The sequence below is a fragment of the Crinia signifera genome, chromosome 2 (assembly GCF_055691185.1).
Source record: "Crinia signifera chromosome 2, ASM5569118v1, whole genome shotgun sequence".
In the NCBI taxonomy this organism is placed as follows: domain Eukaryota; kingdom Metazoa; phylum Chordata; class Amphibia; order Anura; family Myobatrachidae; genus Crinia; species Crinia signifera.
This window is the reverse complement of record NC_139218.1, coordinates 39,942,573-39,965,169: the sequence shown is the minus strand read 5'-3', so window position 1 is coordinate 39,965,169 and position 22,597 is coordinate 39,942,573. Positions and strand designations below refer to the sequence as shown.

General features: G+C 41.9%; 1 protein-coding gene across 2 annotated transcripts in view; it reads right to left on the bottom strand.

Moving 5' to 3' along the window:
• Positions 1–22,597, bottom strand: part of LOC146059579 (uncharacterized) — a 30,935-nt gene that overhangs the window by 3,498 nt on the left and 4,840 nt on the right. Inside the window, exons 4-6 of one of the 2 annotated variants that reach the window (XM_083171923.1) lie at positions 21,745–21,868; positions 20,361–20,487; positions 11,968–16,968 (exon numbers count right to left, since the gene is read on the bottom strand). In XM_083171923.1, coding sequence (XP_083028049.1) covers positions 11,992–16,962 — 4,971 coding nt within the window. In that variant the 5' untranslated portion in view covers positions 16,963–16,968; positions 20,361–20,487; positions 21,745–21,868 and the 3' untranslated portion in view covers positions 11,968–11,991. Of the gene's footprint in view, positions 1–11,967; positions 16,969–20,360; positions 20,488–21,744; positions 21,869–22,597 lie in introns of those variants that run through there. The other variant, XR_014470282.1, reaches the window with a different exon arrangement.

Here is a 22,597-nt window from a genome sequence, read left to right as displayed (position 1 = left end):
CTGAGACAGAGTGTGCGCGCGGCGGCGCCGTGAAACTACAAAAAACTTTTATTTTTGGTTGTAACCCTAGAATATCGACAGAGGAACCTGGAAAGGAAATGCCAATCAATTCCATATCCTTTTAATTTAAGGAGTAAGATGTGCCGCCATTCTGGTGAGATACCAAGTGGTATTTCTAAGGCTGTGGTCAATTTATTTTTGGGTTGTGATTGGGAGAGTGTCAATACACAGTAGATAAAAAAAATGTTCCACCTGCTTCTCTTTGTTCAAAAGTGTTCGCACCCAATCCATCCAGAACAGGAAATAAAGCCTGCTCACAAATAGAGGTATTTGGCGGGGTTGTATTATCTTTCCAGTCTGGTAATATTGTGTTCTCAAGAGATTGCTCTTTTATAGTCTTGTAATCACACATCTGCTGTAGCATTCTCTTTGTGGATATACAGTATGGGGACTTGTCTTTGGGAATATGATGAGGTATGAATAAGTACAGGGGACCTTATTCTTGTTCAATCGCTCGGATGAGAATTCGTAACCTTGCAAGTGAACCAGATCCCGCCTTGCGAATGGTGGTACCACCATTCGCAATGCGCGTACGTTCGCACTGGTTGCAAATGGATGTTTTACATAAACATCCATTCGCAGCCTGCGGGGTAACACCCACATCATTCGATGGTCGCTGACTCCTGGCGAAAGACGGGAACAATTCATTTTCATGGGTTCATCTGGTGATGCCACACTAGGATGGACAACAACAGACGACTTGGGTTGTGCAGACCTTCTTTTCTTCAGCACTTTCTCTAAAGCAAAGGTTGACTTTATTACAAAGGGAGACTAATCCACTTAGTTTGGGAGGTACTGTAAGTCTGTCTCTGGTTACAAGTTAATTTTTTTACGACAAACCATTCCTGAAAGCGTTATAGAGAGCTTCATTGTTCCAAGACAGTCCTGAAGCTAATATTTGAAATGAGATCAAATACTGTCCTACAGATTGGGATCCTTGTTGTAACTGGAGCATGTCAGAAAAGGGGTATACAAGGTGCCCTGGCTCCTCAAAGAAGCGCTGGAAGGCAAAAACAAACTTTTCGTACGTGGATAGTAGCGGATTCTTTCTTTCCCACAAGGGAGAGGCCCACTCCAATGCTGACCCAGACAGCAGCAAGATGATGTATGCCACTTTTGTATCATACTGTAAGTGGGGAAGTTATTGGGCACCACATAGAGTGTGGTTTTGATACCATCTAGTCGGGTAGACAGGACAAGATAGTAAAAAAGAAATAAGGCGCTTGATGTGAGTGTGTTTTGCCAAGCAGCAGTTAAAAGATATGTGTAGTCACTTTTAATAATTCTAGAAAAGAAAACAGGAAGGGGTGTACTGTAACTGCGCTAAAAAATATCAGGTACAGCAATTTAAATCTAAAACATTTGATTAATACAATATAATATATATGGTTAATTCCAGATAAAGGGAAGCGGTCATTTGGTCTACAGTCATTAGGTCGACATGGGAAAATGTCGACATGGGTATAGGGCGACATAGGAAAAGGTCAACATGGTTCTAGGTTGAAAGGTCATTAGTTCGACAGTGTCTAGGTCGACAGTCAAAAGGTCGACATGGTGTTTTTCACTGTTTTTTGAGCCGACATGTGCCAACAGGCAGTATATCATGCCCTACCATCCACTAGGGCGTGGTGGGAGAATAAAACAGTGTGCCGAGCATATCGAGGCACTGTGCCCAAAGCATGGCGCGCAGCGAGGGGATGTGGTGCACTTTAAACTGTGTCCATGTCGACTGTGTTGACATTCAGGTAAAAAAACTGTGAAAAACCCCATGTCGACCTTTTCACTGTCGATCTAGACATTGTCGAACTAATGACCTTTCGACCTAGAACCATGTCGACCTTTTCCATGTCTACCTAGACCCATGTCGACCTTTTCCCATGTTGACCTAATGACTGTCGACCATCATGCTGTAGACCAAATGATCCCAACCCCAGATAAACATTTAAAAACTATGGTGGTGTGCACAAAAATAAATGGATTGGATAGTCACCCACTGCGTCCACCAGTATTGAGGAAGTCCATGCTCGTAATGATGAAATGTTATTCCGATCGATGGAAATTGATAGTCTGCTCCCACTTCTTTTTCCTGTTAACCAGGCCTTTATGGAGGTGGCGTTCATTCAAAAATATTCTTGTCGCAGTGAAGTGGATGTATAGGAGTTCCAGCTGCGGACAATACTTCTGTAGTTGGTAGAGGATTCTTGGGTGGGTAGTATGTGTGGGTAATCCTGATTGGCAGAAACTTTATAGCACACCAGAAAACACTTTATGCATTTCACTGCGGTAGATGCTAAATTGTAGTGGGCTAAAGGACCTTCCACGCCCAGGGGGAGGAGCAAGGCTGGTGGGCTTGCTCCTTCACTATCCACGCCACCATTGGTTGCCTTTAGTAACCAGGCCGAAGCGTGGCGAGCGAAGAGAGCCCGCGAGGGTCTGTTTGGGACCCTTCTTCCGACCTTGCTCCTCCTCTCTCCACCCCCTCTCCTCCCCTGTGTTGTCAGGAGGTCCTTTAGTCCACTACAATTTAGACCTAACCATTTCACTACTTCTGCAGCTTTTTCAAAGGTGTTCTTGCAGCTTGAGAGATGCCCCAGGACCAAGTAGAGTGGTTTTGAAACCATCAAGCCGGATAGACATGTCTTGAAGGAACTGAATGACCAGGACCTGTGCAACTTTTTGGTGGTCAAGTCGGGCTGCCAGTTGTTGAACCGGACCCGTTCCAAGGCTCTGTCCATTTTCTGCATCCATGGGGTCAGTGCAAACTGTCACGCCTGATGCTTGGACTTACTCAGCAGCTGAAGTGCAGAGGAAACGGAGGGGGGTTTGAAAACCTGTGCCCATATATTTATTTATTTACAGGTTCTTATATAGCGCAGCAGATTCCGTTGCGCTTTACAATAGTAGACAGTGATAAAACAAACTGGGTAACAACATACAGACTTGGAGGTAGGAGGGCCCTGCTGCAAGCTTACAATCTATAGGGATATTGGTGGAAACACAAGGACAGGCACCAGTAATACCATAGCAGTCCCACCAAGTTACAAGTCCAGAAGGGTAGCTATATAATACATAAGTGCCTCAGAGGGTTATGCATGTAGAACTTAAACATTATAGGCTTGCCTGAAGAGGTGAGTTTTCAGGGAACGCTTGAATGTTTGGAGGCTATTGGAGAGTCTTATTGTGCGTGGAAGGGCATTCCATAGGATGGGAGCAGCCTGATGAAAGTCCTGTAATAGTGAATGGGAGCTGGTGATCCGTGCAGAAGAGAGATGCAGATCTTGTGCAGAGCGGAGTGGTCGAGATGGGAGATATTTTGTGATAAGTAGAGAGATATATGCTGGTGCAGTATGGTTAATAGCTTTATATGCAAGTAGAAGTGTTTTATATTGAATACGGTAAGATACAGGTAACCAATGGAGGGACTGGCAGAGCGGATCAGCAGATGATGAGCGTCTTGCAAGGAAGATCAGCCTAGCAGCAGCATTTAAAATGGATTGTAGTGGTGAGAGTCTGTTCTTGGGAAGACCAGTCAGGAGACTATTGCAATAATCAATGCGGGATATAATGAGTGCATGTATAAGAGATTTTGTAGTTTCTTGTGTGAGATACGGTCGTATTTTGGATATGTTCTTTAGATGCATGTAACATGATTTGGAGACAGATTGAATGTGGGGAAGAAAGGACAGGTCAGAGTCGAGGATGACCCCTAAGCAACGAGCTTGTGGGGTAGGGTAGATGGTCGAGTTGTCAACAGTGATGGAGATATCAGGATGGTAACTGTTCTTAGTTGGCGAGAATATAAGTAATTCTGTTTTTGAAATATTGAGTTTGAGTTGGCGGGAAGACATCCAAGATGAGATGGCAGAGAGACATTCTGAAACTCGGCCCAAAACCACTGGTGACAAGTCTGGGGTTGATAGATAGATTTGAGTATCATCCGCATATAAGTGATACTGAAATCCGAAAGAGCTTATTAGTTTGCCAAGAGAGGAAGTATAGATGGAGAACAGCAGAGGACCTAAGACTGAGCCTTGCGGAACTCCGACTGACAGAGGTAGTGAAGAGGAAGTAGAGTCAGAGAAGCGAACGCTGAAAGAGCGATCAGATAGGTAAGATGTGAACCAGGAAAGGGCTGTATCATTAAGACCTAGGGAGTGTAGTGTTTCTACAAGAAGAGTGTGATCCACAGTGTCAAATGCAGCAGATAGATCTAGAAGAATAAGTAGTGAGTAATGGCCTTTAGCCTTAGCAGTTATCAGATCATTCACCACTTTAGTCAGTGCTGTCTCAGTGGAGTGTTGAGAGCGGAAGCCTGACTGAAGCGGGTCTAATAGGGTGTGAGAGTTAAGAAAGTTTGTGATGCGAGAGTAGACAAGTCTCTCCAGTAGCTTAGAGAGGCATGGGAGCTGAGAGATAGGACGATAGTTAGAGATAGAGTTAGGGTCAGAATTCTGTTTTTTTAGAATAGGAGTAATCACTGCATGTTTGAGCAGAGATGGAAAAGTACCAGTAGCAAGAGAGAGATTGCAGATGTTAGTTAAGGTTGGAATAAGCACAAGAGATAGATTTTTTATAACTTGTGCAGGTATAGGATCAAGAGGAGAGGTAGTAGAGTAGGAGGATAAGAAGAGTGCAGATACTTCCTTTTCATTTGTGGGCTCAAATGAAGAGAAAGTGCCAGAGGGTTCAGGTAGGGAAGAGAGCGGGTTAGAGGTAGTAGAAGAGCATACCATTTCATCTCGGATGTTATCAATCTTGTCCTTAAAGTAGGAGGCAAGTTCTTGTGCACTGATGGTAGCCGGTGGGGGAGGAGGGGGAGGGTACAGAAGAGACTTGAAGGTGTTAAAAAGTCGCTTAGGGTTGGTGGCATGAGAAGAGATGAGAGATTGGTAGTATGTTTGTTTGGCAGTGTCCAAAGCATTGCAGTAGGAGTAGTAGCTAGTCTTATATGTGAGGAAATCAGTCATATTACGAGATTTACGCCATTGGCGTTCTAATTTACGTGACTGATTTCGTAGTTGTCTTGTTGCTTTGGAGTGCCATGGTTGGCATCTAAGCCTACGTGGGGTATAGTGGGTAGCTGGAGCCACTTCATCAAGGGCTGTTTCAAGAGTCTGGTAGAGGTGGGAAACAGCAGAGTCAGGAGAGGTAAGTGTAGAAATTAGTGAGAGCTGTTGTTGCAGGGAGGTGGTAAGTTTGGGAAAATTTATAGCTTTAGTATTTCTGCGGGTTAGAGTAGGCATGCATGATTTCTGTGTCAGTGAGCTTGGGGTAATGGAGGAGAGCGAGAGGGTAATGAGATTGTGATCAGAGAGAGGGAAGGGAGTGTTAGTAAAATCAGAGACTGAGCATAGCCTGGTGAAAACAAGGTCCAGGCAGTGACCTTCCTCATGAGTAGCGGCGTCTGACCACTGGGAGAGGCCGAGAGAGGAGGTTAGAGAGAGGAGTTTGGAAGCATGCACAGATTGTGGACTGTCAATAGCAATATTGAAGTCACCCAGGATGATAGTGGAGATGTCAGAGGATAAGAAATGGGGAAGCCAGGCAGAGAAATTTTCCAGAAATTGAGATTTGGGAAGCCCAGGTGGGCGATAGATAGCAGCCACACGCAGAGAGAAAGGGGAAAAAAACCTAATAGAGTGAACTTCAAATGATGTAAATGTGAGTGAAGGAACTGGTGGTAGAACGGAGTATGTGAAGGCTTGTGACAGTAATATACCAACTCCACCTCCTTTACAGTTACCAGGCCTGGAGGTGTGAGTGAAATGGAAACCACCATGTGACAGTGCTGCAGGCGAGGCCGTGTCTGATTGTGTGAGCCAGGTTTCTGTAACTGCCAGCAGGTTGAAATTGTGAGAGATGAAGAGGTCATGGATGGATGTTAATTTATTGCAAACAGAGCGTGCATTCAATAGGGCACATTTAAGTTGTTTGGAGTGTGGTGGGAGGCATGTGATATTTATGAGGTTTGATGAATTTCTAGTCTTAGAAGCAATTAAATCTGAATGGGACAGGTTATTGGGGCCTGGGTTTGGTGATATGTCACCAGCTAATAAGATTAAAAAGGAGAGATAGATATAGGTGGATGATTGTGGTTTTTTGTATTGGTGATAGGAAGTGGATGTGAAAGTACAAGTAGAGAAGTAAGTAAAGAGCTCATGAGTGCTTAGAAGAGGGGAGTGCATAATGGAAGAGGCAATGGCCCTTATTCTGGTCTGTGCGGCCGGAGCCGCATACGTTGCTCCGGCCGCACAAACCAAACCCCGCCTACAAGACGGATCGCCACGGCCGTCCGTACGCGGACGGCTGGCGATCCACATGAAAATGGTGGGGCGTACGCCTCCACCATGGTGGGAGCTGCCCCCTGCATTCGATGGTCGACGACCATCGAAGGCAGGGCCGCACGCTCCCCCCGCTCACGCAAGCTTAGACCACACGGACAATCGTCCGTGTGAAAGCTTGTATTTGGGCGGAGAGCTGACATCCGGCGATGTCAGCTTTCCGCCCCCATCACTGGCGTCATAGCCTCATTACCATGCATACGCCCCGCGTTTGCATGGGAACGCCCATGAAACGCTGGGCGTATACATAGGTAAATGAGGCTATCAAGCCCCTCACGCCCCTATACGCCCCCTTTGCGGCGTATAATTTTTGTGTGCGGCGATTTCGCCTGCACATGCGCAGAGTGACCTCTGCGCATGTGCAGAGTGAAAACATCGGCGGTACGGCCGCACGCGGGCCGTACCGCACAGATTAGAATAAGGGCCAATGTGCACAGAATTGTGAGTATCAGGGAGATTATAGGATGGTTGAAGTTTGGTGATTATGCCGTGTAATGAAATGAGAAGTAGCAATGTAGTGAGCATGATCTGAATATGTTTGTGATCCGGTTAAGAAGAGTGGATAATGTGTATTAATAGTGTAAGTATTGTATTTACCTTGTTTGAAGTTGTTCAATGTATTTCAACTGTTTTATAACTGTTCCTTATAAGTAATTCCCACTTTGAAATTTCTCACTTCGGATATTTCTCAATTAAAGAACTGCCCCGGCAGAGAACTGCCTTCTATGTGAACAGATATACCAGGTCTAATTTGGAGAGCCTACAGCTGAGGTCACATGACCAGCTAATCAAAGCCTGTGTAATATGAACACTAGACAGACCATATACCCCAATAAACTATGCCTCACTTAACACAGCTTCAAACAGGTACTACAAGACTAGAAAAACATTAGCAATACTACATTTGTCATGCAATGGGCAAAAATATATGTGGGTTACCTCAGGGAATGAGGTGCTGCTTAGGTCCTGAAGGCGTGGCTGAGAAGAAGGTCACAGTCGACATTGACACAGTTGCAAGTGAACCGCAGCCCCTCGCATCGCTCGATTCACTCGCGATGCTTCGGGCACGGTGCCTCGCTGCACTCGGTACACTATTTTATTCCCCCACCACGCCGTAGTGGATGGTAGGGCACGAAATACCGCCTGTCGGAACATGTAGGTTCAGAAAACAGTGAAAAAACCCATGTCGACCGAAAGTCATGTAGACTGTTTCACCTGTACATTCTATATGTCGGGATTTTGACCCTGTCGGGATTTTGACTGCATCCCCTGATGCGGTGTGCATGCAGTGCACATTGCACCGGAGCCAGTGAGTCACACTGGATGCAGAAGCAATCTTGGCTAGGATCGCATGCAATATACGACATGTGATCCTGCCGCCCAGGAAAGTCCCGGGCAGCTCAAGAAGACATAAAGTACCCTAGTGCAGGGGTGGCCAAACCTGTTCTCAAGAGCTACCAACAGTTCATGTGTCTCAGACAACCTGTCCATCTATAGTAGGAATGAATGCAGCAGGTTTAAAAATGTGACAGTAATGACTGCAGCTGTGCACCAGCTAGGTGATTTGGGTCATGTGACAGTTAGTAATGACTACAGCTGTGCACCAGCTAGGTGATTTGGGTCATGTGACAGTTAGTAATGACTACAGCTGTGCACCAGCTAGGTGATTTGGGTCATGTGACAGTTAGTAATGACTACAGCTGTGCACCAGCTAGGTGATTTGGGTCATGTGACAGTAAGTAATGACTACAGCTGTGCACCAGCTAGGTGATTTGGATCATGTGACAGTTAGTAATGACTACAGCTGTGCACCAGCTAGGTGATTTGGGTCATGTGACAGTTAGTAATGACTACAGCTGTGCACCAGCTAGATGATTTGGGTCATGTGATGGTTAGTAATTACTACAGCTGTGCACCAGCTAGGTAATTTGGGTCATGTGACAGTTAGTAATGACTACAGCTGTGCACCAGCTAGGTGATTTGGGTCATGTGACAGTTAGTAATGACTACAGCTGTGCACCAGCTAGGTGATTTGGGTCATGTGACAGTTAGTAATGACTACAGCTGTGCACCAGCTAGGTGATTTGGGTCATGTGACAGTTAGTAATGACTACAGCTGTGCACCGTCTAGGTGATTTGGAAAACATGGACTGTTGGTAGATCTTGTAGACCTATTCTATTGCGTGAAGATGACAGATTGCTAGCCTCTTTGATAGCAGACATCTTACCATTAAGTGACCACTGACAAATATATATATATTTCAGTGGCAATCCATCCATGCTGAGCTGTGCACAAACATAATCAGGCCCTGAGTTTGAGGACAATGTGATGTCTTATTAGAATGCAGCAAACTGTATTTGTGAATATGTACATCACTGTGTGTATATATATCTATATATATATATATATATATATATATCTATATACATATATATATATATATAGAGAGAGAGAGAGAGAGAGAGAGAGAGAGCTGTGTTCGAGACGGCACTCCTTTAATGGTTGCAAAATGCCCCGGGTGCCATCCAAAGTATAATGGATAGGTGAAAATAACTGGTGTCACTCCGAGGGCATTCAATGAAAAAACTTTTTATATGCAGTAAAAGGTCTACACCATCATGTCAAACAAGTCGACGTTTCAATGTCTCTAGGACATTTTTTTCAAGACCAGACATGAAGGATACATAAAGAGAATAACACAACATGAATTGCTTAAAGCGCTTACCTGGCACGGTCCGTCCGGCGGCCGGGTGCACGCCGTCATGCCCCCACACTGAGGAGTCCTGGAATACTGACTTCAGCTTCCTGCTCCCGTTGCCCGGGAGACACGTGAAGCCAACGTCCCCAGCCGCCGGACGTCATCCCGCAGCCTACAGTATGACCTGGAGAGTGCATTAAACCAAATACATAGTGCATTAAACAACTGTGCCACAATACTGTGTGGAAAAACTACACGGCAAATATATGTACACATGCAGTGCTGATGAGACATTGCAGGAGCTGGTGCGCACACAAAAAAGACTGATATTGGAGTACAAGTCAATTAATAAAGTACACTCCAGTTAAATCGTTCATTCAATCCCAGTGGTTTGCAAGTCTGCAACCTATAAATCCATCGTGCCTCCATCTTGAGAAGTGCCCCATCTCTGTCACCCCCTCTGCGGAAGGGGGGAACATGGTCTATGAGGATGAATTTGAGGTCACTAATGGAATGGCCCGCTTCCAAAAAGTGATGAGCCACTGGCTGATCCGCTGTTTTTGACTTAATGGCATTGGATATGGCAGAACGGTGCAAGGCCATCCTTTCACGAACAGTGCGGATGGTCTTGCCGACGTAGTGTAGATGACACGGACAATATAGTAAGTAGATGACATGTGTCGTCAGACAGGTGAGTACATGTCCGATGGGGATGCTGATTTTGGTAATGGGGTGAAGAAACGCTTTACACACCACCAGATTTTTACAAGTCGTGCAGCTCAGGCACCTGTAGCATCCAGGAAGTTTGGACAAGAAATTTTGTGGTTGGGGTGGGACATCAAAACCGGTTATGTCGGCCATGGGTCTTCTATTTTGTAATCTGGGAAGGGATGCGTCAGTCTTAACTATATGGACTTGACGTGGAGAATTGGGCACTTGGGTGACAGAGATGGGGCACTTCTCAAGATGGAGGCACGATGGATTTATAGGTTGCAGACTTGCAAACCACTGGGATTGAATGAACGATTTAACTGGAGTGTGCTTTATTAATTGACTTGTACTCCAATATCAGTCTTTTTTGTGTGCGCACCAGCTCCTGCAATGTCTCATCAGCACTGCATGTGTACATATATTTGTCGTGTAGTTTTTCCACACAGTATTGTGGCACAGTTGTTTAACCCCTTCCTGACACAGCCAGTTTTTGCCTTCCTGACAGAGCCATTTTTTTCAAATCTGACATGTTTCACTTAAGTGGGGATAACTTTTTTTTGCTTTTACTTATCCCAGTGATTTTGAAATTGTTTTCTCGTGACACATTGTACTTCAAGTTAGTGGTAAATTTGGGTCGATACAGTCTGTGTTTTTTTGTGAAAAATACCAAAATGTCGTGAAAAAATGGAAAATTTTGCAATTTGCAAAATGTCACATTTTCTGCTTGAGAGACAAATAAACATACCACTCAAAATAGTTAATAACTAACAAAGAACATATGTCTACTTTATGTTGCCATCATTATTTCAACCTCCTTTTCATTTTTTTGGACACTAGGAGGCTTCAAATATGAATAGCAAATTCTCAAATTTTCAAGAAAATTTCAAACACTGATTTTTTTAGGGACCAGTTCAGTTCTGATGTGACTTTGAGGGACTTGTATGTGAGACACCCCCATAAATGATGCCATTTCAAAAACTGCACCCCTCACAGTATTCAAAACAGCATTTTGGAAGTTTATTAACCCTTTAGGTGTTTCACAGGAATTAAAACAAAGTGTAAGTGAAATTTCAAAATTTCTTTTTTTTTGCAGAGTTTCAATTTTAATACATTTTTCTAACGAATACAGTAGATTTTACTAGAGAAATGTGACTAAAAATTGATTCCCCCAATTCTTTTGTTTTCATAAATATCCTATATGTGGATATTTTTGTGTAAAAAAATGTAATTTTTTACACAAAAATGCAGTTCTGGCTCAAAATTTTTCATTTTCGCAAGGAATGAAGGAGACAAAGCACCCCAAAATCTGTGCCCCAATTTCTCCCGAGTACGGCAATGCCTCATATGTGACCCAAAAATACCATTTGGGTGCATGGCAGGACTCAGAAGGGAAGGAGTGATTTTTGGAGGTGGAATGAAAGGTGGGTGCTATGTCGCATTAGCAAGACCCCCGAAGCACCAATACAGTGGAACCCCCCCACATGTGACCCCATTTTGCTCACCAGCTTTGGGAGGGGGGCTGGCGCTGCGGCTGGTGGGGGGGTGGGAGGGGTGCTGGCGCTGCGGCAGCCGGGTGGGTGGGAGGGGTGGCTGCCGGGTGGGAGGGGGGGGGGGCTGGCGATCGGTGGTGATCGGTGCTGTACTTAACAGCACCGATCACTGTATATATATATATATATATATATATATATATGTGTGTATATATATATATATGTGTATATATATATATATATATATATATATACACACATATATATATATATATATATATGTGTATATATATATATACACTAGGTGATTCATCGCGCCCTACGGGCGCTCTTCACACCGTCGTAGGGGGCTGCGCCCCATTAAAATGAAAACAAAATATTTGTAGGAATGTTTTTTTTTTTTGTCTGAATGTGTGTAATGCCATTTGGAGTGTCAGTTTGAAAAACGAAAGATGTGATGAAATGACATTGGCAATGGTTTTGTGCTTGTGTTATTGTTATAAATAGTATTTTGGTCACTTTAAATGCATAAAATGTAGAGTTGAGGTAATGCATGTGTTGAAATAAGTGTTGAAATACATTGAAGATTCAAAATGTTTAATTGTCAACATTGCAATTAGCTTTGTAAGTTGCGCCATATTGAAATGGTAGAAACATAGCCAAGAACAGACATTATCAAGCAATGACACATTACATGTGAAATACTTCATGAAAAACAACATTTTTAGTAAATTGACGATGATTACAAAGTAGGCGTCCTTGTTCTTCATTAGTGTTAATGTGGACTTTAACTTGATTTGGATGTCTAGATCTTGATAAAGCGACATAAAGTTGACCATGTGAGAAGACAGAAGTTTGTAGATGAATTCCCACAAAATTAAATGTTTGACCTTGGGATTTGTTTATTGTGATAGCATAGGCTGGAATTATTGGAAATTGTCTGCGTTTTAGGATAAATGGCAATGTGGTATCACTTGGAGCTAAATCAATTCTGGGAATAAAGACAATGTCGCCTTTGTTGCAATCGGAAAGAATTCTGGTTGTTATAAAGTGTTGACCCAAGTCTTCTATGATTAACCGTGTGCCATTACACAATCCTTTTTTTGGGTTAAGGTTGCGTAGAAGCATTACAATGACTCCTTTTTTTAAGAGCAAGATATGTGGAGGCATTCCTGAAGGAGTTTGGTCATGTAGAAATTCCTGAGGGAAGTTTAAAGCGTCGTTGGGGTCTTCACTAACGACTGAGTCGGCGCTGTAATAAATCTTTCCAATTCCGGGCATTAAATCAATAATTTTGCGATTCATTTCAAGTGTGTGGGCATTTGTGGGAGCAAGAATAACTCGTTGTGAAAGGTCATCGACTGACATATTTTGTACATTGTGAAAAATAGTTGTAATGAGATCCTCAGTTGTTAGCATATGTTGCGGGATTTCAATGATGTTAGTTTGGGAAATTTCGGGTACTGGTGGTATAGTTCCCATTCCAACTTGTAAAAGCCACTGATTATGTTGTAGTTGGCCTTCACTTCGCATGTTCGTAGTAAGACTGAGAGAAGTGAAATGTTGCCACAGATGACTTGATTTAATGCAGCATTCGATAATATCGGTTTGTGTTCCTCTTGGCACAACTGGAAGGGTTTGTCGAAAATCACCTCCTAAGACAATAATTTTGTTACCAAATGGTTTGTTTAGGTTCATTACTTCTTGTAGAAGTTTGTCGATGCATCTAAGGCCATGTTTTGGGAGCATTGTTATTTCATCAATGAGAATGACAACAGCTTGACGTAACAGGTGTGCTTCTGGGGACGTTAGTCTCATGGAAGAAACAGATGTATCCAGTAGTGGGACAGGTAGCTTAAATCCACTGTGAACAGTGCGTCCACCTTTGAGTAGAGTTGCTGCAATTCCTGTTGTTGCAAACGGCAATATAATCTTACCTTGGCCTCGTATATATGCTATCAGTGTCGTGTACAGGAATGTTTTTCCCGAACCTCCCGGGCCATCCACATAAAAACATTGGCTTTGGATGTTGTCCGATTGTACAGCCATGATTATTGTGTTGAAAGCAGCTAACTGTTGGTTGTTAAGCATTGAAATATGTTGATTAGCTACATTTTGTTCTTCTATGACATTATATGCTTGTTCTTGTGGTGCATTTCCAGTTGGAATTGGCAAGCCAAGCAGTGCACATGACAATCCATGTTGCTGTAAAATAGTGTTAATGTGGTGTAGAGCTTTGCTTTGGGCAAGGTCTTGGTTATTATTGTGACTAAAGTCAAGAGTGAATTGAATAAGGTGATCTTTCCATAATTGAAGTGGTTCAGCAGGCTGACAAAAACAACATATGTAGGCAAACATTTCTCGTAACTGTTTAGGCATAATGTAAGTGGCTGCATCTGATAAACAGTTATGCCATTCGTTATCTGATGCGAGAAAGCCATGTGCTAAAGCAGCAGCTTTAAAGGTTTCCCAAACCACACCATTTACAGTTCGCAATGCTTGGAAACTGATAGCACCGGGCACATGTAGTAGTAAAAGACGTAAATAAAAACGCTCTTCATTTTTGATACTGACGGTATACATTCGTGCAACAATTTTGTCTCCACCTCGTTGTCTTGGTTGCCATTTGGAATGTGTGTAAACATAGTGAAGTGGAATGTCGGAGTACAGCCATTGCTGTGAATGTGGTGTAGTAGCATTGAGGTGAAACCAAGCTTCTAGTTTGGTTTGTACAGTTTGTGCTGCACGGAGAGCTTTTTGTTCATGACCTTGCTCAAATATGATTGTTTGCTGGTTGGGTAAATGGACTGGAAGTCTAATTACGCTGTGTGAGCGATTATGCATGAATGATTCTCGTAGTCTCCAAATGGCTTCAGGTGGGCTCACATAGCGACAGTCAATGAAATTGGTTATTTCATTGTATTGAAGTTCTGCTTCTCCATTTGGTGTAATAGCCACATTAGCACAATCAAACCCTTTAAAAATGTATTTGTATATGTACTTAATAGCTGTAAGTGATGTGCATACTTCAACGTTGATATGAGCATTGTACTTGAGTGATAAGTATGGGTTGTATGGGACCACATTTTGGTTGGACATAAGTACACCGCGAACTTCTACTTGTTCTCCAGGTCGACGTTGGTAAATAGGATAGCCATTTGTGTTTAAGGTGGTTTCATGGTGGAATGGTTTTGGAAAGAGCTTGGAACATTTGCCATCTTTCATGCAGGGTGCACGTGGATTATTGATGCCGCATGGACCATGTAGCATGCAGCGTGTTATAATGTTGCGCAAAATTGGATTTTCGTTTGATGGTATTTCAGCAGAGACAAATTGATTGATTTTTTGGACGGTGGTAATTTTGTCTTCAGTTTGCAGTGTCATAAGTATATGTGCATGTGGTAGGCCTCTTTTTTGAAACTCAATAGTATATACATAAGCTTTGGCCTTTCCAAAAACACCATGCTTACTGATATCATTAATGAGCGAATGTAGCTTAATTTGAAATACCCGTGCTACTAAATCAGGTCGATCTGAAGTATGTTCGCCAGGTCGTAAATTGTCTTTTATTTCATTCCAAGTTGGATTAGCAGTGAACGTTATGAAAACATCAGGAGCACCCCACTTAGCAAAAATAGACATAGCGTCACAGCAACGCTCTCGCATATGTCTCGGTGAGCCTTCAAAGGTTGATGGCAAAATAACAGCTACACCAGGTTGCATGTTGAGATTATCAGCTTTGTTTGCAATGTGATCAGCAAGTCCTTGATATTGTTCTGCTCGTAAACGTGTTTGATTGTGTCGAATGTAGTTTAATCTATTAGCTTCAACTTGAAGATATGAATCAACTAACCATTGTTGAGTTAATTTTCCTGCAGACATGATGGGACTAAATTCTTCCCGAATGGCTGTTAAGGCCGCCTTGTACTGTAACATGGAAACATTTTTGTTCACTGGATTAAGTTTTGCTGTATTGTATGACTCACATTGCCAATTTGGTTGCCATCCTGGTTCACCATATGGAAATAAAAGGGCGTATGTCATTGGATCCATGTTTGGGCTTAAAATGTTTAAATGTATAAATTGTTGCTTTGGATTTGTGGGGTTTATGGGGTATATGCGGATGTCTCTTTTGAATGGTGGCTCGCCGTCCTCATTGACAAAAATCATAGCTACTTCGTTGGATGTGGGTGTGTTGTATCGTCTTGCATCAGATTGCCGATCACGTTTCAGCGCCATACTAATCACTGGAATGGTTTCTCCTTTTTCGGCGGCAAGTTTCAGTTGTTGTTGTTCAACTTGGCGCATAAGGTGATAGCTTTGTGCAAGGCGATTGTGTTGTCGAAAAAAGCGATCAATTTTGTCCATGATATCGGGTCTACAATCTTGATTGGCAGCATGATGTTCTCGAACGTTGGTTGCTTGTGTGCTGTCAAGAACGTATAGTTGAGCAAATTGGGGTGCTTCATTATTGATGGGTTGTAAGTGTGACGTCCGATGATATGTTTGTCCTTGAACTTTGAAAACATATGGACCATTTCCTGGTAATTGAACAATGTTTGCTCCCATAGATGCAAAGGAAAGTGCACTATTATATGATCGTATTTTTTCTTTAAAGTGTTGGTAATGTGGGCAAAGTGGGTTTGAAAGTAATTCTTTCAAAAATTCAGGATACTGTAACTGTAGTCCATTAACGTCTTGTGGCTTTGGTAACTTTAGTTTTCCCTTTTGACAACAGTGAGTAAATTTGCCATCATGTGGACGCTCATCGATAAAATTAAAAGATCCACAAAACTGGCAGATAATATTAAATGGTCCGCAAGTATGTGGTGTGACTTCTTGGTGTTGCAACATAACGTTGGTATTTGTTGTTAGTGTTGGATTGTGTGGGTTAATGTGACCATTGTTGTTGTTGTTGATGTGTAACAATGGTTGAGAAGTGGTTGTTGATGTATTTGGAACGGATGTACTTGTTTGAATGTGTTTGGAAACATTGTGTGTTGTTTTGCAAACGGTGGAATTTGCAGCTGGAAGTATATGTTGTTCATTTGGTACATTTTCTAATGGAGGTACTGTCGCCGGTAGTAAGATTTGTTCAGTCTGTGTGCTTGGTTGACAGTCTTTTTGCAGGAACTGTTGAAGTGAAGCTGTTTCCTCTTCTCTGTGTTGGAGTCTGGGTGCCTGTGCTTGTTGATTGATAATACCATGTATCAATGTTTTCGAAGTGGTTGTTGATGTATTTGGATGAGATGTACTTGGTTGAATAGGGTTGTCAATATTGTGTGTTGGTTGGCAAACGTTTGAATTTCCAGGTGGAAGTATATGAAGTTCATGTGATACATATTCCAATGTAGGTACTGGTTCCGGTAGTAATTGTTGTTCAGTATGTGTGGTTGGCTGACAATTTGGATTTGGCGGCTGTTGTAGGAAAGTTGTTTCTGTTTTTTTTTTGTGGACTCTGAGTCGCTCTGCTTCTGCATGTACAATACGACGCGCTTCAGTTTGTTGTAATGTTTCTTGTGTGCGTTTAATTTTTTTATGATTAGCCTTCTCTGCGTTTATTTTGTTTAGGGACTCTTGGCTTTGCTTAGCTAACCATCTAGCTTGGCGTTCTGCAGTTTTGCGGCGTTTTCTTAGTATGGGATCTTCTTGAGAGTCCATTGTTATCTGCGTCATTATAAATCGCAAGTGTCATTTTTAAATAATGTTTTATCTATTTAAGTGCATGTGTCACTGAATGCGTGAGTGTGTCTATAATGCAGGGTGGAGTCATAGGCTATTAGGCTAGTATAGCCTTTGGCTCGGGACACACACACTTACATAGTAACAAAGAACCATGGCCACAGTGGCAGACACCCTATGCTACCGTTGTGTACTCCTGTGATGGTACACTTGACCCTCATCCACTGGCATAATATGCACAGTGCCCCCCACCCTACGGTTTAGTCCCCTTTATGGCAGACACCATTATCACTACTCAGCCTCGTGTTTTCCTGTGTGTTGACCTCCACCAGTGGGGAGGCGCTGACTGAAAAACACCCGACTATACTATTGCACACACACGTAAACAACACGCACACCCTGTTCACACCCCCAAATGTCACAGTACTATCTTGACTATCAATGTACATCTTACTCTGTAGCCGCTTAGTAATGGAACAAAACTATACACACTCCTTGGTAAATTATATGCTCTTTATGTAACACATTTTACAGATAACTGAAGTTTGAATACAGGGCATTTTTCATACAATCAAACCATGTTTCACACAACACAAATGTTGTCATATGAATGGGGTGCAGCACCTTACGGCGGTGTGAAGAGCGAGTGTAGGGCGCAATAAATTACCTAGTTGTACATAAATGGTAGCCACTGTTTAAAGTCCACTCGCAATATATATGTGGAAGAGGGATGTGTGTAAGTGTATTGCGGTTAATGTTTTGGCATGTTGGTGTGTTTAAATGTGTGTATATACTGTGTGCGTTGTGAATATATGTGGGGCTGAGTTTGGTGTAGTAGTGCGATGTGTATGTAACAGTTAAATGTCATTGTGTGTGTTTAGTGAGTGTTGTTTGTGAAAAAGAGCTTGTAAAGTGTAGGGGTTAAGTAAGGTACAGTTTCAGTAGTGTGAAGGGTGGAGTATGTGCTTGTGTTGTAGAGCTGTGAGTGTTGTCGAAATGGGTGTGTGTGATGTATTGATAGAAGTGTGTGTGTGATGTATGTGTTATAGTATGATTAATGTAATATATTTTGCATGTGAGTTGTGCGTATGGTGGGTTGCGATTTGAAGGCGTGGTGTAGTATATTTTTTCTTGTTTGCTGGCAGAGGTGAGTGTAATTGTTAAGTGTGTGTTGTGTTTAGTATATGTGAGGAAAGTACTGTGTTGTTGGATTGTGTGTGTTAGAGGTGTTTGTGTGTGTGATGTGTTTTGTTGAATGTGTTGGTGTAGTGTTAGTGATAGAGTGGTGTATGTATTGGTTATGTAGTTGGTTTGAATTGTACTTTGTGTTTGTGTGTTGCTTGTGCATAGTGTACATGTGGTTTGGTAGTGAATGTTTAGTGTGGTGTATGTTTGTGTGGCGATATAGGTGTTTATAGTGCTTTTGATATTGGTGTGTGTAGAGAGTAAGTGTGCAGGTGAAATGTTAGGTAGATGGGTGGACATGGTGAATTTTGGTGAATATTAGTGTTGTTGTGTGTGTGTTCTTTTTCGTGTTGTGTTAGCTATGATTGTGTAAGTTTTGTGGGTGGATAATGGTCAGAGGAACATGTAGAACTGTTACATTGGGAGACACGATGTAATGTAGTTGTCAAAGTTGTGAAATGCAGTGTAAAATGGAACCAATATGCCAAATAGTAGGATTAATTAACCTATTGGTAATAAGGATTGGTAGGTGAGGTACTTTACTGTGATGGAAGTGATGTTATTTCAGTGTATGCAGTGTGGTATGGGCTGAGTTCAGAGTAAGCGTCTGTGTGTTGTATGGACATTGTAGTAAGTAGTGCATGAGTTTTAGGCTAGAGGAATACATAATTTATTGAGTCTGGTGGTTATTGATAGTGTGTAATGGAGAAAACCATGTGCACTGCAGGTGGGAGTAATGTAACATGTGCAGAAAGAGTTACAATGGGGTGTTGTATTGTTTCTGTGCAGGGTAAATAGTGTATGTTGTTTTGTTACATTGATATCAATTTGAAGTACACCCCGAGGCAAATTAAACTCTCTCTGTACATGTTACATGATCCCCGGCTGCAGCGGATATGGTTTTGTCCATTCGAGAGGGATTGTGGCTTTGCGAGTGTCAGAGAGTAACCGGCAATGTTAGGAAGGTTGTTGTATTATATTATGGGCAGTGTTGTGTGTGCATGTAGTATTGTTGTACATGAGAAGCGTGTGCTGTATTTGTAAGTGTATGTGGGGTGTGTGTTGATTGTGTGTTTGAAATAGAGTGTAAGGGATGTGATTAGTGTAGTGTGAGTAGTTTGATAAATAGTAATGTTTAATGGAATGTGTAAGTGACCTTTATTGTGTAGTGGTGTAGTTGTGAGTTTGAGTTGTGCAGTTAAGTATTGAGGATTGAGGTGCTTGATTGGTTGTATTTAGAAGTGTTTGTATTTGTGTTGTGTATGTGTGTTGTATATTATTTGTGTGTGGTTGATTGTTGTTGTAATAGATTTGGTGCTATAATGCATATAAAGGAGGGAAGTAATGTAGTGTTCTGTGGATGTGTACTAATGTAACTATGCTGTGTTGTATTCAGAGTTGAGTAGAAGCAGATGTGGTGTGTTTGATAGCATAAGTATCATTGATGGTTAATGTGCGCGTCTTGGGTAATGTGTGCGAAGAGTATCCAGTTAGTGGTGGTGCTCTTGTTTGAAAGTGTGTGTTTTAATAGCTAATTTGAGGGTAATGTTAGTGGCCTAATGTAGGGTGTACTTCGAGTTAGTAGGGTGTGGTTTGGATGTATGTAGTGTAATACCAAAAAGTGTTGTGTGTGTGTTATTTTTGTGTCCAATATAGTGTTGTGAATTGTGGTGAATAACGTACATGAAGTAGGGAAGCATTTGAGTATTGTGTGGATGTATTTTGTAAAGATAGTGTATTGTATTTGGAGTACAGTAGAAGCAGGTGTGTCGTGGTTAATAGTATAAGTACCACTAATGTTGGCTAGTTAGTTGTGTATTGTAGGTATATTGTGGAGAGCGTTTGTGGTAATGTGGATGTGTATTTCTTAGGTATAGTTGTTGTAGTAAAAAAGTTGCAAGACTGTGTAAAACGTTGTGGATAGATAGTCGTGAAAAGCCATAATTGTGTGTTTTTTATTTATTGGAAGAGGGATGTCTTTTAGTAATTTGTATGTTAGTAGTGTAGTTATCTTAGGTCTAAAGGTGAGTGTGCTGTGTGTGTGTAGTGTTGATGTGGATGAGATGGGTGTGCATTAGTTGTCAGTGTGTGTTGTGGGGTGTGTTGATAGTGTTTTGTATTTGGACAGAAAGTGAGGTGATGTAAGCGTATCCTGTGTAGTATGTGGATGTGTAAAATATTCATGGTCTTACCGTGGTTTTGTGGCTTGTGCTGTAGTGTTGAGATGTAGGAGTTGTAGTTATGTTCAGTATTCAGTGCTTCAGCGTATAATTTGGTAGCAGGTCTTGTCTTCTGTGTTTTGAGCTGGACCTGTAGTAGCTGGGAAGGAAAACATAACAGTGTTATGTAAAGAATGGCGATGCTTCGATTAGTACTGTAATAATTGTGTTTCAGTGTTTGTGTTATGAGTAATGCGTTGTAGTGTGTTACTTGTTTGGTTTGGTGTATGTTGGGAGGGATGTAAATAAAGTGTTAGTAGGGGTGGCGTACATGTTAGAGTGTGGTGTAAAGGTGTTGTGAGTGTGTGTGTGTGTGATGCTCTTGTTCGGTGTGTATTAATTTGGGTGTGTGTGTGGATTTATTTGGGATGTGTGTTTGTGTGTGACTTTAATTGTGTTTGTGGGGTGTTCTAACAGTATAGTGGTAGTTGACCGATGTTTGTGATAAGTACATTATTGAGCGCTGCAGTGGATTGTGTGTGTAAAGTATCTTAAATTGTGTGTTTTCAGTGTGGGCAGTAGTAGCTGTGTTGGCACACCATATTTATGTGTGGCGACAGTGTACATGCAGTGATTGTATATATAGAAAAGTGTGTTTGTATGTGGGTATATAAAGTATATAGTAGAGTTGTGGGTGTTTGGTTAGCTTTATGTTGACTTTATAGGACAGTTGTACATGTGTGTTTGAAGTGTGTAATGTGTGTGTGTGTGTGTGTGTGTCGGTGTGTGTGAAGTGCGTGTGATGGTGTTTTCAGTGTGTACTTGTGGTGGGTTTTGTTGTGTGCGTGTGTTCAATGTGTGGAGTATATTGTGTGGGTGTGTGTGTGGTGGAGTGGTTTAGCAAGGTAGTGATTGCAATAGTAGCTAATGATGTACATAAAGGATACTTTGACTTATGTGTGGTTGTGTTATGTCAATATGCTGTGTTGTATTTCTAGTATAGTAGATGTAGGAGTGGTGTGGCTAATAGCAGAAGTAGTACTAATGGCGGGTAGTGAAGTGTATGTGATCGTTGTTAGTGAGCGTGTGTTAATGATTTATGTGTCGGTGTGGTCTTTTTCATAAAGAGATTGAAAATAAATGCAATTGCGGGGTGTGCATAGTTATTTCATGTTACTTTGTATAGGTTTTTTGTCTGAAGAATAGGGATGTATAGTGTGGCTGCTAGTAATGTAGCAGAAAGATGTTGAGAAATGAGGTGTGTGTGTGTATTGTTTTTGTGGATGAGGTGGTTGTGCAGTAGTTGTTACTGTAGGTGGTGTTGTGTGTTTATAGTGTGTTCTAACTGTTAGGAAAGTGAGGTGATGTAAGCGTATATAGTGTAGTATGTGGTTGTGTAAAATAGTATTGGTCTTACCGTGGTTTTGGGCTTTGTGATGTAGTCTTGAGATGTAGTAGTAGTAAAGGTCAGTATTCAGTGCTTCAGCGTATAATTTGATAGCAGGTCTTGTCTTCTGTGTTTTGAGCTGGACCTGTAGTTGCTGGGAAGGAAAACATTACAGTGTTATGTAAAGAATGGCGATGCTTTGATTAATCTTGTAATAATTGTGTTTCAGTGTCTGTGTTAGGAGTAATGTGTTGTAGTGTGTTAGTTGTGTGGTTTGGAGTATGTTGTTAGTGATGTAAATTAAGTGTTAGTAGGGGTGGCGTACATGTTAGAGTGTGGTGTAAAGGTGTTGTGTGTGTGTGTGTGTGTGATGCGCTTGTGAGGTGTGTTTTAACTGTGGTGTGTGTGTGGATTTATTTGGAATGTGTGTGTGTGTGTGTGTGTGTGAATTGAATTGTGTTTGTGGGGTGTTCTAACAGTATAGTGTTAGTAGTTGACAGATGTTTGTGAGCAGGTCATTGTTGAGCGCTGCAGTGGATTGTGTGTGTAAAGGATCTTAAATTGTGTGTTTTCAGTGCAGCCAGTAGTAGCTGTGTTCGCACACCAGATTTATTTGTAGCGAGAGTGTACATGCATTGATTGTATCTATAGAATAGTGTTGTTGTATGTGGGTATATAGAGTCTATAGTAGAGTTGTGGGTGTTGTTTGGTTAGGTTTATGTTGAGTTTCTAGCACAGTTGTACATGTGTGTTTGAAGTGTGTAATGTGTGTGTGTGTGTGTGTTGGTGTGTGTGTGAAGTGTGTGTGACGGTGTTTTCAGTGTGTACTTGTGTTTGGTTTTGTTGTGGGTGTGTGTGGTGAATGTGTGGTGTATATTGTTCG